Source organism: Geotrypetes seraphini, chromosome 9 (assembly GCF_902459505.1).
Source record: "Geotrypetes seraphini chromosome 9, aGeoSer1.1, whole genome shotgun sequence".
NCBI lineage: Eukaryota > Metazoa > Chordata > Amphibia > Gymnophiona > Dermophiidae > Geotrypetes > Geotrypetes seraphini.
Window position 1 is genome coordinate 112,410,461 of NC_047092.1, and position 14,750 is coordinate 112,425,210.

The 14,750-nt window shown below is 39.6% G+C and overlaps 1 protein-coding gene across 1 annotated transcript in view; it reads right to left on the minus strand.

Annotated features, from left to right (window-relative positions):
- FARP2 (FERM, ARH/RhoGEF and pleckstrin domain protein 2) overlaps positions 1–14,750 on the minus strand; it is an 818,436-nt gene that overhangs the window by 221,850 nt on the left and 581,836 nt on the right. Inside the window, exons 15-16 of the mRNA XM_033957823.1 lie at positions 7,038–7,127; positions 218–351 (exon numbers count right to left, since the gene is read on the minus strand). Coding sequence (XP_033813714.1) covers positions 218–351; positions 7,038–7,127 — 224 coding nt within the window. The remainder of the gene's footprint in view (positions 1–217; positions 352–7,037; positions 7,128–14,750) is intronic.

Consider the following 14,750-nt stretch of genomic DNA (forward strand, 5'->3'; position numbering starts at 1 on the left):
TAACCTGAAAGCAACCAACAGAGCTGGTCTCTCCATATTATATTTAAACTCTGATACAATCATACCGCTGCTGTTAAAATGTTACCCACAAGCTTTCTTGCAGCCCTGGGGCAATCATACCACTACTATTTTGGGTTGTAAATCTCCTGTTTAGGAGCTGGGGCCTGTGTGACCATATTCTGTTAACCCTGTATATTTTAGAATTTGCAATCCTCACCAGAGAGCAAGTCGCTGTTCAATCTGTTTCAGGAAGCCTCGGTGGAACTCATAGATAGGTTCAATGTTGGAAAATAGGAGAGTCATCAATCCTTCTGGCATGGCATTTTCCTTGATCACTGCACTTTGGAACCACTACAACAAAATATAAGGGACATTACACATGATCATCTAAGCTAGATTAGTCTTCAACAAGCACAAACTTGCAATTAAGCCTGGATGAGAATAATTGGTATGGTGTCTTGGAAAAGAACGGAAATATATTGGATGCCGGTGTACAACTATATTTTACAAGATTTGATGAAACGTTGGAGAGGGAATGATGAATCTGGCATCTATTCCCATACATTGGAGTTTTGTTTTGTTGATGTTTTGGGGAACAGTTAGTAGAACTTGAAATACACTTAGCACATAGGTGAAACAGATGCTTCTGCTTGGTTTCCTGACATCTGGGGCAAGTAATCTCTCCCTCCTCACAGTATAAAATTGGTATTGATTATAATAATAATAATAACTTTATTTTTGTATACCGCCAAACCCAGAAGAGTTCTAGGTGGTTCACATTGGTTAGAACAAATTACAAGTGGTTACATGCCAAATTGATCATAGAGTTGCGAACAGCAAGGAGAAAGAAGTTACGAGTGGGTACATACCAAAATTGATCGTAGAGTTGTGAACAGTAAGGAGAAAGTAGTTACAAGTGGTTACATTCCAAATTGATCATAGATTTGCAAACAGCAAGGAGGAAGAAGGGGGGAGAGGAGGGAGACGGAGGGATAAGTTTCGGTAGGAGGGAGGAGGAGGATTGAAGAAGGGGCATTAAGGGTCTTGGTCTCGGAATAGGTGGGTTTTAAGTGCTTTTCTGAAGTTGTGGTAGTTGTGGGCTCTGAGGACCATTTGGGCCAGCCAAGGGTTTAGTTTGGCGGCTTGGAAGGCATAGGTTTTGTCAAGGAATTTTTTTGAGTGGTATAGTTTTAGGGAGGGGAAGACGAAGAGTTGAATTTTGTGGGAGTTCTTATAGTTGTGGTTTAGGGTGAAGTGAGGGGTGATGTAGCTTGGGGATAAACCAAATATTGTTTTGTAGCAAAAACAGGCGAATTTGAATATGATTCTGGATTCTAGTGGGAGCCAGTGGAGTTTGTGGTAGAAGGGGGTGATGTGGTCCCATTTTTTCAGGTCGAATATGAGGCGGACAGCAGTGTTATGGATCATCCTAAATCACCTGATGGTTTTCTTTGTGGTGCTCAAGTAAATGATGTTGCAATAGTCCAATATGCTGAGGATGGAGGATTGTATTAAGAGGCGGAATGAAGTGTCGTCGAAGTATTTTTTTATGGTGCGGAGTTTCCATAGTATCGAGATACTTTTCCTGACTGTGATATCAGTCTGTTTCTCAAGGGATAGATGTTTGTCTAGTGTTACTCCTAGTATTTTTAAGGTTTGTTCGAGGGGGAAAATGGATCCTTTTACTTGAATTGTGGTGTCTTTGATTTTGTCTTTGGGGGTTGCTAGGAATAATTTTGTTTTGTCTGGGTTTAGTTTTAGTCTGTAGGATAGCATCCAGAGTTCTATCTGATTAGGTATGCTTGTGAGGGAGTTGAGGAGTTCTTGAGTGAAACTGGTTAGAGGGATGACTATGGTAATGTCATCTGCATAGATAAAGAATTTTAGCTTGAGGTTTTGCAGGAGGATTCCTAGGGAGGTGAGGTAGATATTGAACAGGGTGGGGGACAGGGGGGAGCCATGAGGCACACCGCAGGAGTTTACCCAGGAGTAGGAGAGAGAGTCGTTTTTAAATACCCTGTAAGATCTGTTCCGTAGGAACCCGTTGAACCAGTTGAGGACCTGGCCGGAGATGCCAATGTAGGCAAGGCAGTCTAGGAGAATGTCTAGATTAGTGTGTAAGTACACCACTTCTTTTTTTTATTATTTTTTTTTAAATAAACCAATAAATAAAATGGAAAGATCATGTGCATAATATTGTGGTGGTTGAAAAGTTCATGTATTCTTTGCATGATGAGAATCTCAATATAAATTAAAACTCTTAATGGAAATATTACATGACTTTCCTCTGATAAACCACAAAATACTTATGATTGTATATGAATGATCATCTTTACCCTTCTGTGAATAAATATTTTATGTCCTGATTTGGTACATAAACAGCAGACATATAGGCCCAGATTCTGTAACCGGTGCTATTGCATGTCAATCATGCCGCTGATTGCATGATGGAAGTTGGGGAGATGCCGCTGGCCCACATTTCGATCAACTACCTATGATGTGAATTGCGCCTCTGTAGGTGCTTTAGGTCGCCTAATGCCACTTCTAGCATTAGCCACGCTCACAGTAGCATTAGGCAGCTTAAAGCACCTATGGAGGGGCAATTCTGATGCTAATCTTTTAGGCACCAGTAGGCGCCTTGAAACTCAGTTGAAAACGTCATTTCAACAGCATTTTTTTTAAAACTAAATTTGGGCACCATTTAGAGATCTATATATAAGTTGTTATGTAAAATAAATAAATAAATAAAAAGTACTATGGGCACAGCACGCTGAAGACTCATATAGGCTCTAAGGCTTGTGATAGGCAAAGATGTTAATAAAGAAATCAACAGAGGGCACAAAAAAAAAAAAAAATACTCACTGTAGAGAAATTTCAATCTTACCTAACACCTTCATGTTTTGGTATAATTTACCCCTCCTCTTATACATTCAAACCTATAAACTGTGGACCCTTCATCAGAATGCACACTTCTCTGCAAATCCATTTACCAATCTCAATGGGATTCCACAAACTGACTTTAAGATGAACCACTTCCTAGTTTTAGATATCTTTTTCATTATTTCATGAAGCATAATATAGAGGTGTAAGACTACGTACAATTGGCTTTTTGCAGTTTGTAGAAAATGCACAGGCAGCTAAAGTTTGTTTAGGTGGATAAACTACGAGGGTATGTTTACTAGAGGCAGGGCCGGATTAATGAATCCTCAAGAAGGATATAACTCTGTTGGAGAAAGTGCAGAGGCGAGCCACGAAACTTGTTAAAGGGATGGAGCATTTGAGCTACAAAGAACGACTCAGGAAACTGGGACTGTTTACCCTTGAGAAGAGAAGAATGAGAGGAGATTTGATAGAGACTTTTAAAATATTAAAAGGATTTGATAAAATAGACCAGGAAGCAGCATTGCTAACATATTCAGAGGTGACACGGACAAGAGGTCATAGCCTGAAACTGTGTGGCAGCAGGTTCAGGACAAATGTCAGGAAGTTCTGCTTCACACAGCGAGTGGTGGGTGCTTGGAATGCACTCCCGGAGGAGGTTGTGGCAGAAACTTCTGTACTGGGATTCAAGCGCAAGTTGGATGCACACCTTCTTGCATATCATATTGAGGGATACGGTAAAATCGGGTCTCCAAAAAAGAGTACCTAAATGGGCCGCCGCGTGTGCGGAGCACCTGACTGGATGGACCTCGGTCTGATCCAGTGGAGGCATTTCTTATGTTCTTATGTGCCTAGGGCCCGAAATGGTCAGGGGAGCCTGCTGAAGGAGAACACTGAAAAAAATTTTTTAAAGGTCAACGGGCCCCCACCCAGCATCGATCGGCAACACTGGGCCCCCCCCCCTCGATTGGCAACACTGGACCCCCCCCCTTGTTTAGAAATAGAAATGGTGATCCTTTTATTGGACTAATTTTAATTCATGTTTGACTAACTTTCAGAGACCAAATTCTCCTTCCTCAGGTCATGACAGAATACTGTAACAGCAATATACTTTACTGACCTAAGGAAAGAGGGTTTGACCTCTGAAAGCTAATTAAAAAATGTAATAGTCCAATAAAATGGTATTATTTTATTTTCCATTTTTTGTTTTAATTGTTAATTTGTAAAGTGATTTGTTATTTCTCTTTTTCCAAATTTATGTCTGCTATCTTTATATTTTGTTCAGTATTGGGGGATATGCACCACTGTTTCTTTACCCCCTAAACTGTACCATTCCTTCAGTTTGTAGCACAAGCTAGCATGCTGAATGCTCTGCACTACTCCAGTGGTCATAGAATTCCTATGAGTGTCAGAGCAGCGCAGAACATTTAGTCTTCCAGCCAGCGCTATAAATCTCTTCCATGCTTTTGTAAAAAGGGGAGAGGAGTTAGTTTGTGATTACTTATTCCATACTGGGTGAGGGTGGCTCTGTGTCCAGTGCGTATGAAAGACATGGTTTTTTGTTAGCATTGACCAGCTTTGTTTGGCGAAATGCATCAGGCATGGTTCCTGGAAGCACCTTGAATAAACCTGATTTGAATCTCCTTATTGTCTGCCAATCTTCTTTTGTTCCACATTGGATTCTTTGGTGGACTGTTTGCCTTGTTGTTTTGTTACAAATTAACTTACATGTGGAACACACCTGAGGAGATACAGATTTGGTTGTTTATACATACATATGGGTTAAAGTTGGACGACAGAGTGAGGCAGTTGAGAGGAGTTGCAAACTTGGTTATTAATATAGACTTATGCATTTGAACACTTTTATATACGTATGGAAAGGGTTCAGAGTTAAAGTCCTGGGGAAGTATGTGGGAAGGGAAGGAAGTGGGGTTTTGTTCAGAGATGTTTGGGGCTTGCATAGAACTAAAACAGTACACTGGCACTGGTATGGTAATCTTTGTTGTTTGTTTTGAATTTTAAAGAAATACAAGTGGAAATAAAGAAATAAATAAGAAAACAGGTAAATAAATGGGGGCGGGGCAGGGTGGGGCATGGGCAGGGCAGGGCTAGGGGGCCCAGTATACTTGTGTGCCTAGGGGCCCTCGACGAATTAATCCTGCCCTGACTAGAGGGCATGAAACCCTTAACACCAAGCTAACAGGGGTACTATATGATGGCATTAAGATTTCTGAGGTAATATACCTGTTAGTGCACACATTAAGAAGTTCTTCTAGGAGAAGATGAGACTTGGGCACGGCAATGATGTGGAAACATCCTGCTTGTGAGTTCTAGGTAATGTGTGCTAACAGCTGAATTAATGCTGGATCACTTATACAGGAGTTGCTAAGTGATCCAGCATTAAATCCTAGCAGTTATTGCAAGCTAACTACATTGGGCGCATGACCTGCATGAAATATACCCCTAAAAGAAGTGCTATATTTGCAGTTCATTCAGTATCTTCTCATTATCCATGCATTCCATATTCACAGATTTGCTTATTCATGCAAAATAAAAGTGTAACCTGTTTTCGTTATTCACTGGCATTTTCGCTTATTTGCAGTCATGCATATGTGTTCCCATGAGAATGAAGATATTCATAGAACTGTGATTGAGTATTGTTACTACAAAATACTATTTTTACAACTTTAAAAAACAGTGTACAAAAAAATTTATAAAATACAGTATATAATAAGCAAGTTGTTCTTACAAAAAAAGGTCCATGAATTGAATTTATGGTGTCAGGTAGCAAAAATGTACAGTAAAGAGTCGCACAGGAACCTAATCCCCTTTTTCCTATAGGATCGATCGTTCTATATTTGTGTTCTCTATATTCATGGGGTTTTCTAGAATTTAACCCCAGTGAATAGCAAGAACGCACTGTATGCTAAAATCCATGTTTTCTAAGGGCATTGGGATTTGGAGTTCACATAACCTTGTGTCTTGTCTGAACTTTTCATATGGACTTCTAGCAATATTTTCTACTTTTGTCCCAGTGCTCAACCACATTTTTTTATACAGTATCCTATTCTGAAAACACATACCTTAAAAATATTCTTTTAAATATTTATTGGTGAATGATTTAGACTGTAACAAGAACTTTTTGATTTCATTTCATTTTTTGACAAGTGTAGAGCTAAATTTTTTGCTTATGTCCCCTTCTTTCCCTTGACATTTGAAATCTGGGGGACATCAAAGCCTCTCTTCTGCAAACAGCATTAGACAATAGACAAACAATATACAGTACTCCCCCGAAATTCATGGGAGTTCCGTTCCAGGAGCACCTGTGAATTTCATAAAATTGCGAATGCGGTTTAGAAGCGGATCGGAGGCAGGAGAGGGCTGGCAGGTGGTTTGGCTGTGCAGAAGGCTGACGGGGTGGGGGGGAGAGGAGGAGGAATCGGCTGTGCAGAAAGCTGATTGGCTGACCGGGAAGGGGTGGAGAAGAAGAAGAGGAGGAATCGGCTGTGCAGAAGGTTGATTGGTTGACAAGGGGGAGAGAAGGAGGAATCGGCTGTGCAAAAGGCTGATTGGCTGACGGGGGGGGGGGGGGGGGTCGAGAGGAGGGGGAATCGGCTGTGAAGAAGGCTGATTGGCTGACGAGGGGGGGAGAGGAGAAGGAATTTGCTGTGCAGAAGGCTGATTTGCGGACTCAGTCATTTCCTGTATTTTCTGACTGGAAGAGGCAGTCAGAAAATACCACGAATGATTGAGTCCGTGATTCGCCTACATCGAATTCGCAGGGGTCTAGAGCAGAAAACATACAGCCTATGTATCAAACTTCTATCAATAAAAAAGTTAGCAGAAGTAGGAGGCCGAGAAATATAACCTGAGTCTCAGAGCAAAGGACATGTGATACTAGAGTAGCTCACATTTCATAAAGTGTCTTTCTAACATAGCAGAGTTACACTGAGTGAACAGCAGAACCAAAGAAAACAAGTAGAGCTCATGGAAGACCTGGCTCTCCTGTTGGCAGTCTGAAGACAATCTCTCAAAATAATTTCACATCAATTTAAAAACATTTTCCACTGAAAACATTCCAAACTATGAGAAAAAAAAAATTAATGCCTTGCTTCAAAATAAAATCTCTTATGAAGAAGGGATGTTCAATTACTTACCACCGTAATAACCTCTAGGTCTTTTACATATGTACGTTCTGTGGTCAGAATCTCCTTTGCTATGAAATAGGCCTTGTCAGTTGGATAGCGCTGTAAGCAAGATAACCAAAGAGAATCATAGAATGGACTGTATCAAAGCACCATGTTTATGTTTTATTAATATTTAATATACCGCTTAAGCATATTAAAGATCTAAGCGGTTACAATAAAATACAGGTACTTAAGACTTCCCAATCTGTCCCTAGTGTAAATATCTTACAACAGTGCTCCCCAAACTTTATTCCAATTTGACCCCATTTTAACATTTAAAATTTTCACATGATGCCAGGTGATTATGAAACAAAATAGTAAACCATCATTCTCCTCCTTTTCTTCTGCCTACACCTCCCTCCAGTTATCCAAAGCACAAAGAAAGCATCAAAGCTATCAAAAGCATGAAGAAAGCATCAGCAGAGGTTGTGGAGGCAGAACAGTAGTCTCTCACAGACCCATAGTAACATAGTAGATGACGGCAGATAAAGACCTGAATGGTCCATCCAGTCTACCCAACCTGATTCAATTTAAATTTATTTATTTTTTATTTTTTCTTCTTTGCTATTTCTGGCAAGAATCCAAAGTTCTACCCGGTACTGTGCTTGGGCTCCTACTACCCAGTCCTCTGCATGGGTTTCCAATCTAACAGAAAATCCACAAAGGAGGAGGGTAAGGCCTGTGAACTTTCACTGAATCACAAACTATATGCTGACTGCCATTACTGGGTAAAGGTCACGTAGAGTAGAGAATGACAGGGACAAATTTTTCCCCTTCCCCATGAGAACTCATTTTCCCATCCAGTCAAGTTATTTTCCTGTCGCTGCCCCATTCCTGCAAGCTCTGTCCTCATCTGCACAAGCCTCAATCCCTTTAAAATCATAAGTGTTCAAGGATTGAGCGGTTAAGGACATGTCTGGGTATCTGGACGGCTTTTCAAAACCTGGCACTTTGTCTGGGTTTTGAAAAGCTTCTGGAAATGAGCGACATCAGGACGGCATTTGTGCATGTGCAGATGCAACACGGTGATGTTATGCTCGTGCAGGTCAAGGGGGTGGGACAGGCTTAGGGATGGAATGGGGTGTGGCTAGCCAGAACGGGGTGGAAATAGGGCGGGGCCATGGGCCTGGATTTTCCATTTGATAACCCTACGCTTATAGGAATGGGGCAGGGACAGTGACAAAATGCACAAGGACAGAACGGGGAAATTGAGTTCCTGCGAGGATGGGAAAAATTTATCTCTGTATCATTCTGTAATGTGGAAGTCCCCAAAAGAGGGAGAGCAATCTTGTTCTTGTGATCTAATCTAATGATGTGGACTTCATAACACAAATTTTGTTCTTGGGATGCATAATTTAATTTCTAGAACCTTCTCAGCAGTCTTCTGCTTTAATACATGCTGGCACTGTCATCTTGATGTAGGGACACTGGATCACTTGTTGTTTTATTGTCCCTTGATACTCAATTTTTGGAAATCAATATGGGGAAAAATTAGTATGGTACTCGAAGTCTAAATACCATTGTCTTATCATGTAGTCCTATTTGGGACATTGTTGAAAGCTAGGAATCCAATAGATATATATAAAAGCAGACTTCTTCTGATCATGACAGGGGTGGCCATGCAGTTGATAACCAGAAACTGGAAGAACTGGGATAGATTAAATTATTCTTTTTGGTGGGAAATACTCTGTTTTTATTACAGATATGAAAGAATGTATGCAGAACAAATGGGAAATAATATAAAGTTTTTAAAAATATGGGGTCCATTAGAGACATTTGTTAAACAAAAGATTGACTAATTGATGAACCTTTAATTCCTTGATTGTCTTTACGCACATCCAGAGAGGGTGGGGGGAGAAAAATATTTTGTTTAGTATTTGTTTGAAGATAAGTGCTGTTATATGGTTTTTCTGATTGTATACTTTGCGCTTTGTATAAGTTTTGAAAATGAATAAAGATTTACAAAAAAAAGTAGTCTTGCTTCTTGGTCACAGTGCACATTTTCTTATTCATTCACTGTAACTGACTTTAATAAAAATTTTATTTGCAGTTCAGAAAACAAATATATACTTATGGTTTTCTTAAAGAAAAGAAGTAGTAAGTGTTGTTCTCATAATAATAATAATTTTATTCTTATATACCGCCAAAGCCATATAAGTTCGAGGCGGTTTACAGCAAGAGGCGCTGGACAATCAGCGAAGAGGTAACAATCAAAGTCAGCAATACAATCTTACATAATAAAGAATATGAAAGCTAAAGGGTTCATAAGGTTACAGGATTCAATAAGAAGTGGTGAGTAGATTCTTAGTTAACAAATCGATTGAACAGATTTGTTTTTAATAGTTTGCTAAAATTGAAGTAGGATGAAGAGTGCGCAAAAACGTTACTAAGACAGTTGTTCCATTTGCCTGTCTGGAAGGCAAGAGTTCTGTCCAAGAATCTTTTGTAGTGGCAGGCTTTTATTGTCGGATAGGTGAACAGATGAATTCTTCGTGTGGGCCTAAGATAATTTGCCAGATTGAAGTGGGAAACCAGGTAAGTGGGAGCCAGACCAAATATTGATTTATAACATAGACAAGTGAACTTAAACAGGATTCACGCCTCTAGGGGCAGCCAATGGAGTCTTTGATAGTAGGGGCTTATGTATTCCCATTTTTTCAGCCTAAAGATCAGTCAAACTGCCGAATTTTGAATGACTCTGAGTCTTAGAATGGTTTTTTTGAAGGAACCCAAATAAATAATATTGAAATAATCGAGCAAGCTCAGGATGGATGATTGAACCAGTAAGCGGAAGGATGGTGCATCAAAGTATTTTCTGATGGTTCTGAGTTTCCATAGAACCTAAAAGCATTTTTTAACTAGTAAGTCTGTGTGTGCATTTAGAGTGAGGTGGCGGTCCAAGGTGACTCCCAGGATTTTAATGGAGTGGTCAATAGGGAAGTCCTGACCATTCAGGGAGATCAAGGAGTCTTTGATTTTGTCGTTAGGGCTTGCCAGGAAAAATTTAGTTTTGTCGGTGTTGAGCTTCAATTTGAATTCGGTCATCCATCGTTCGATTTCATTTAGAATGGATGATAGATGAATCTTTGTCTCGGAGGTCAGAGAAGTAAGGGGAATAACAATGGTGATATCGCCAGCATAGATATCTGAAATCTGTGCACACTGTTAATCCCTGAGAATAAGTCTGTCTGTTCAGGAAGCCTCATTTTGAACATCGGGACATACTAGAGTGACGTCAGATACTGTAGTTAAAGCAGTGGACTCTTCCTGTGAGAAAGAATTGAGATAGAACCTGAGGTGGAGTGGCGCTCGTGGACTGTAGGGGGCGCTAATGGAATGGTAGTGTGCAGGACATGGTGCAGTATTTTGTGGAGTTTTTTCTACAAAAATGCCAGCTTTTTGTATGGTTCTGGGTAACTCTAGTTAGATACAAGCATATGTGTTAGTTAAGGCCACGCCCAATAGAAGTGTACAAAAAGTTGGTGAATTAAAATCTGAATATGGATGTAGCCAAGGCCAGGAAAGCAAACTACAGGGAAAAGCATAATAATATTCTCTGTATGTATTTTGCTATTAAGCTAGACCATATAGGGAATCAGGTAATGCATAACATACTTCTAGAGGGATTAAGAACTCCATCTTGATTTAGTGACTCCATTTTGTTCTAGTGACTTTGTCTGTCTGTCTTTGTTCTCTCTGCGTTTCCCACCTTGAGCCGCATGGCTCTAATTAATACCAGACCTCTCAGACTGGCTTGTGAAAGATATAAGGCTTCACATTTTTGAATACAGATAGTTATATGTATCTTATGAATGAAATATGTGTCTTGGTATGAGTGAATGGGATCCCATGAGTGATTATGTGTGTGATATGTGGTATGAATGATGTGTGAATGTTTATTAAACATGAGAATTGGTTTTGAAAACCATATTTTATATATTTTAAACCTGAAAAAACTTTAAGGGAGCCTAAGAGACAACATCTGGAAATAATTAGAGCCAGAGACACTGTACCAGTCTTTCAGAGCAGGAAAGGTCAGCTAGTGTGACCTCCAGCATAGGAGGGAGGGAGAGTAGGTTTTTCCCCGCTTCACTTCTAATACAGGGACACAAACTTATCAGCAGGCTGGCTTTAACAAAGACAAGCTGTTTGATTTAAGCTTTTTGAGAATGACAAAAAGTGTATTGGATGTTATAATATTTTAAGTATATTCAGAAATGATCATCTCTCCCTTCCTCTCTTCCACCCCAATTCTTCCTCTTTCTCTTCCCCACATGTACAGCATCTTTCCTCCCCTCTCCCCATTCCCCTTGTGCCTTCCCTCTGCAGCATCTTTCTATCCCTCTCTCCTTCCCATCCCTCGTGCAGCAGAACCCTTGCCCACCTTCTATCCCTCCCTTCCATGCAGCTGCAGCAGAACCCTTGAGCAGCCCCCCACCACTGCAGAGCTGAACTCCCGCTGACTATCCCACCCTTCCATCTCTCCCTCCCATAAAAACCCCACTGACCGCGAGACCTACTACCTCCCTCCACAAAGCAGCGTCAGCAGCACTCTAAACAGGCTGCTCCGCAGCCTTCCATGTGCCGCGTTGCTGATGACATCATCAGTGATGCGGCAGAGGGAATGCCCTGGCAGGAGAAAGCCGTGAAGCAGCCTGTTTAATAATAATAATAATAATAGTTTATATACCACAGGACCATGAAGTTCTATGCAGTTTACAATGATAAAAAACAAGATTGAGTAGAACTTACATAGTTGGAGATTAGTGACTAAGAGTTTATGATATCAGTTGTGGGAGAGATTGTGCGGATCAGCTACCTAGGTACTTCAAGAACAGATATGTTTTTAGGTTTTTCCTAAATTCACCATAGTTATTTGTGTGCATAAGTAGTTTTTCCAGGTCTTTGCCCCATAATTCTGCTTGATAAGAGAAAAGATATTGATGGTGTTTTTTAAATTTACATCCTCTAACCAGGGGGAGATGAACTTCAGTTTAGAGGGGCATAATCGAAAGGGATGTCTAAGTCCATTTAGGTCCAACTTGCAAGTCATCCAAAGTAAAAAAACAACCTAGGACACATTTTCGAAAAATATGTCCAAAATATTTTTACTTTCGAAAATCGTCTAATTATACGTCCTGCCGATCTGATCATCTAAGCTGCTAAATTGTCCATCTTTATACCACATTTCCATCAAACTTTTCATCCAAGTCAAAAAAGCCTAGAACAAGCCCTGTTGGACGTGGGAGGGGTCTGCAAAGTGATGGACTGAACACCCAGACATGCCACCTAAATAGTGGGGTACCTTACAGGGCACTGCTATGAACTTCACAAAAAGGGTCAGATTAAAAACCTGATGGTATGTGGCATTCAGAACCAATTCCAATACTACAAGAACCTAAAATTTGTTGTTAACCTCCATAATATAGAATACTGGTCACCTAAAGATAGCAATAAAAGAAATGAGAAACAAAACAAGAAAACTTTATATAAAAACAGAAGTGATGTCTATAAAACAATAAGAAAAAAAACAGCTATTTTGTAGAAAGGAAGAGATAGAAATAGAATGCTTAAGTCATAGTTTAAACAAGATAAATATAACATCAGGATGGGCCAGGAGCTGTCTATCAATGCAATGTCTATAAAGGGCGCAGTGGTGTCACAGGCCAAAGCATGTTCCCAAAATCTCTGCCTCAAATACTTTTAATATGACATTTGGATATGACAACACAGTTTCTTGCAAAGGTGATACCTCTGCATATCTAAGCTTACATACAATAAATAATACAGCACAAATTACCATCCAATTTGAGGGGTCATTTATGAAAGTATACGGCAAAGCAAGATGTGTCATAAGCTAAAAGCATGATAAGCATAACAAGCTTAGCTGCACTGTAAAATGTCACATCTCTAATTCATTTGCATGTTACATAATAGGGCAGCAAAGAAGGCAATGTTTTGATGGTGATAATTGTATTATGCAGAATAAGGGGGGCCCCATAACTAATCTGTATTAGATACAATTTTAGATAAACCTTTTAAAGACATAATATTATATGAAAGATGCAGCTGAATAATAGAAATCCTTCACACACCGCAAAGTTATAAACAGCAGAGTTTGCAGAGTATATATTTTCCTTATTAGAATAAAATATTTTGGTTTAATGTCTGGAACAAGATGGACCTCATATTCCAAGTAATAAATATCTGTTGTAATATATGGTTCAATCATCTTAATAACTGTAGATTTTATAATGTTTGGACCTCAGAAAAATCACTCATCACTCGAATATTTATCATAGCGATAAGCTTGATGTGTTGTCTCCTCATTGGTACACTTTTTTATCCCAATTGGATTTTGATAATTAAAGTACAGTTTTTCAAAGTGCGATAGTTTCAAAGTGCTTAAAAAGTGCCTTAAAGTGCTACTATTTAAATACTTTTACATATGTATTAAAGGCTTATGACTTATCTCAGCTTTTATGATCGGGGAAACTCGGATCAGAACAAGATGAAGCCATAATATAACAGGGCCCTGAAAATAAGCTAAAAGATTTTTCTTTGGTGTTCTTTGATATTTAAGTTTTCCCTTATGTTGTGCTTTGTACGTACCTATAGTATTGAACTTATTGTATTATCTTTTCCCTCTTTTTTCTCTTTATATAGGTAAATGTAATTATTTCTTTCATAGGACAGAGAGGGAAATTCAAAGTACCTGATTAGAGTTTTGGCCTTAACTTTTGTAAACTGCTTTGAATCCTTTGGGAGATTTAGCAGTATATAAGACACCACATTAAATTAAATTAAAATAAAATAAAAAGAACATGTCTGCACGGCCAGCGTGACCTCAGTAAACCAATAGCATGTGATGAGTTAAGTCACTGTTGCTAGGGAAATTCTAACAAAGTAAAATTAACCGGAAACCATGTGATTTTTTTAAAAAAAATATATGTTTATTAACAGTGGTGGAACACAAACAACCATGAGTCAATGAGGCAAAACACAAGATCATATGCAACAAGTTATACAAGAGAGGATAACATAACCAATGCAGGCAATAAAAAGAAAACCTTCGTGATATGCCATCTCCTAAGGCCCATGCCTGGCGTTGGTGCAATCCCCACTTTTTACATTTTCTCCCAAAGGTCCAAAGAGACTATCCCCCAGGCCACACTCATAACCCCACTCACACCATCCAAACACAAACCAGAGGAATCAACAAGCACCCCCCTCCCCCACATTCATCTCCCCCCTAGACAGGAGAGTCGCAAAACACTAAAAAATAGAGGCAAAAAGCCGCAGAGGAAGAAAAGCGGTTCAGAAGGAGAAAGAAATCTCCAACTTGCAAGTAGAAGCCCGAAACTGGGCAGAAGTCTAAGGTACGAGCTCCAAAATGGGAGTGGAGGCCAACAAACTGTCCCTTTAGGCAACATAGTATTTCTTATCAAAGCAGGAGGAGCCCCTATACCACCTCCGTTAAAAAGTGGCCAATTCCTGCAATTTAGAGTGCCACAGCGCCATAGACTTGTTCTCTAATTTTCAAGCCAATACTACAATAGGAGGTATATGTTTACCAGAAACCATTAAGCCTGTAATTCTACTTTGCATAGATTTTTGGAACTGAGCTGGAGCACAGGTATACCATTAAGAGGGTTTTGCTGCTACTGCGGGTAGAGAAAAGGC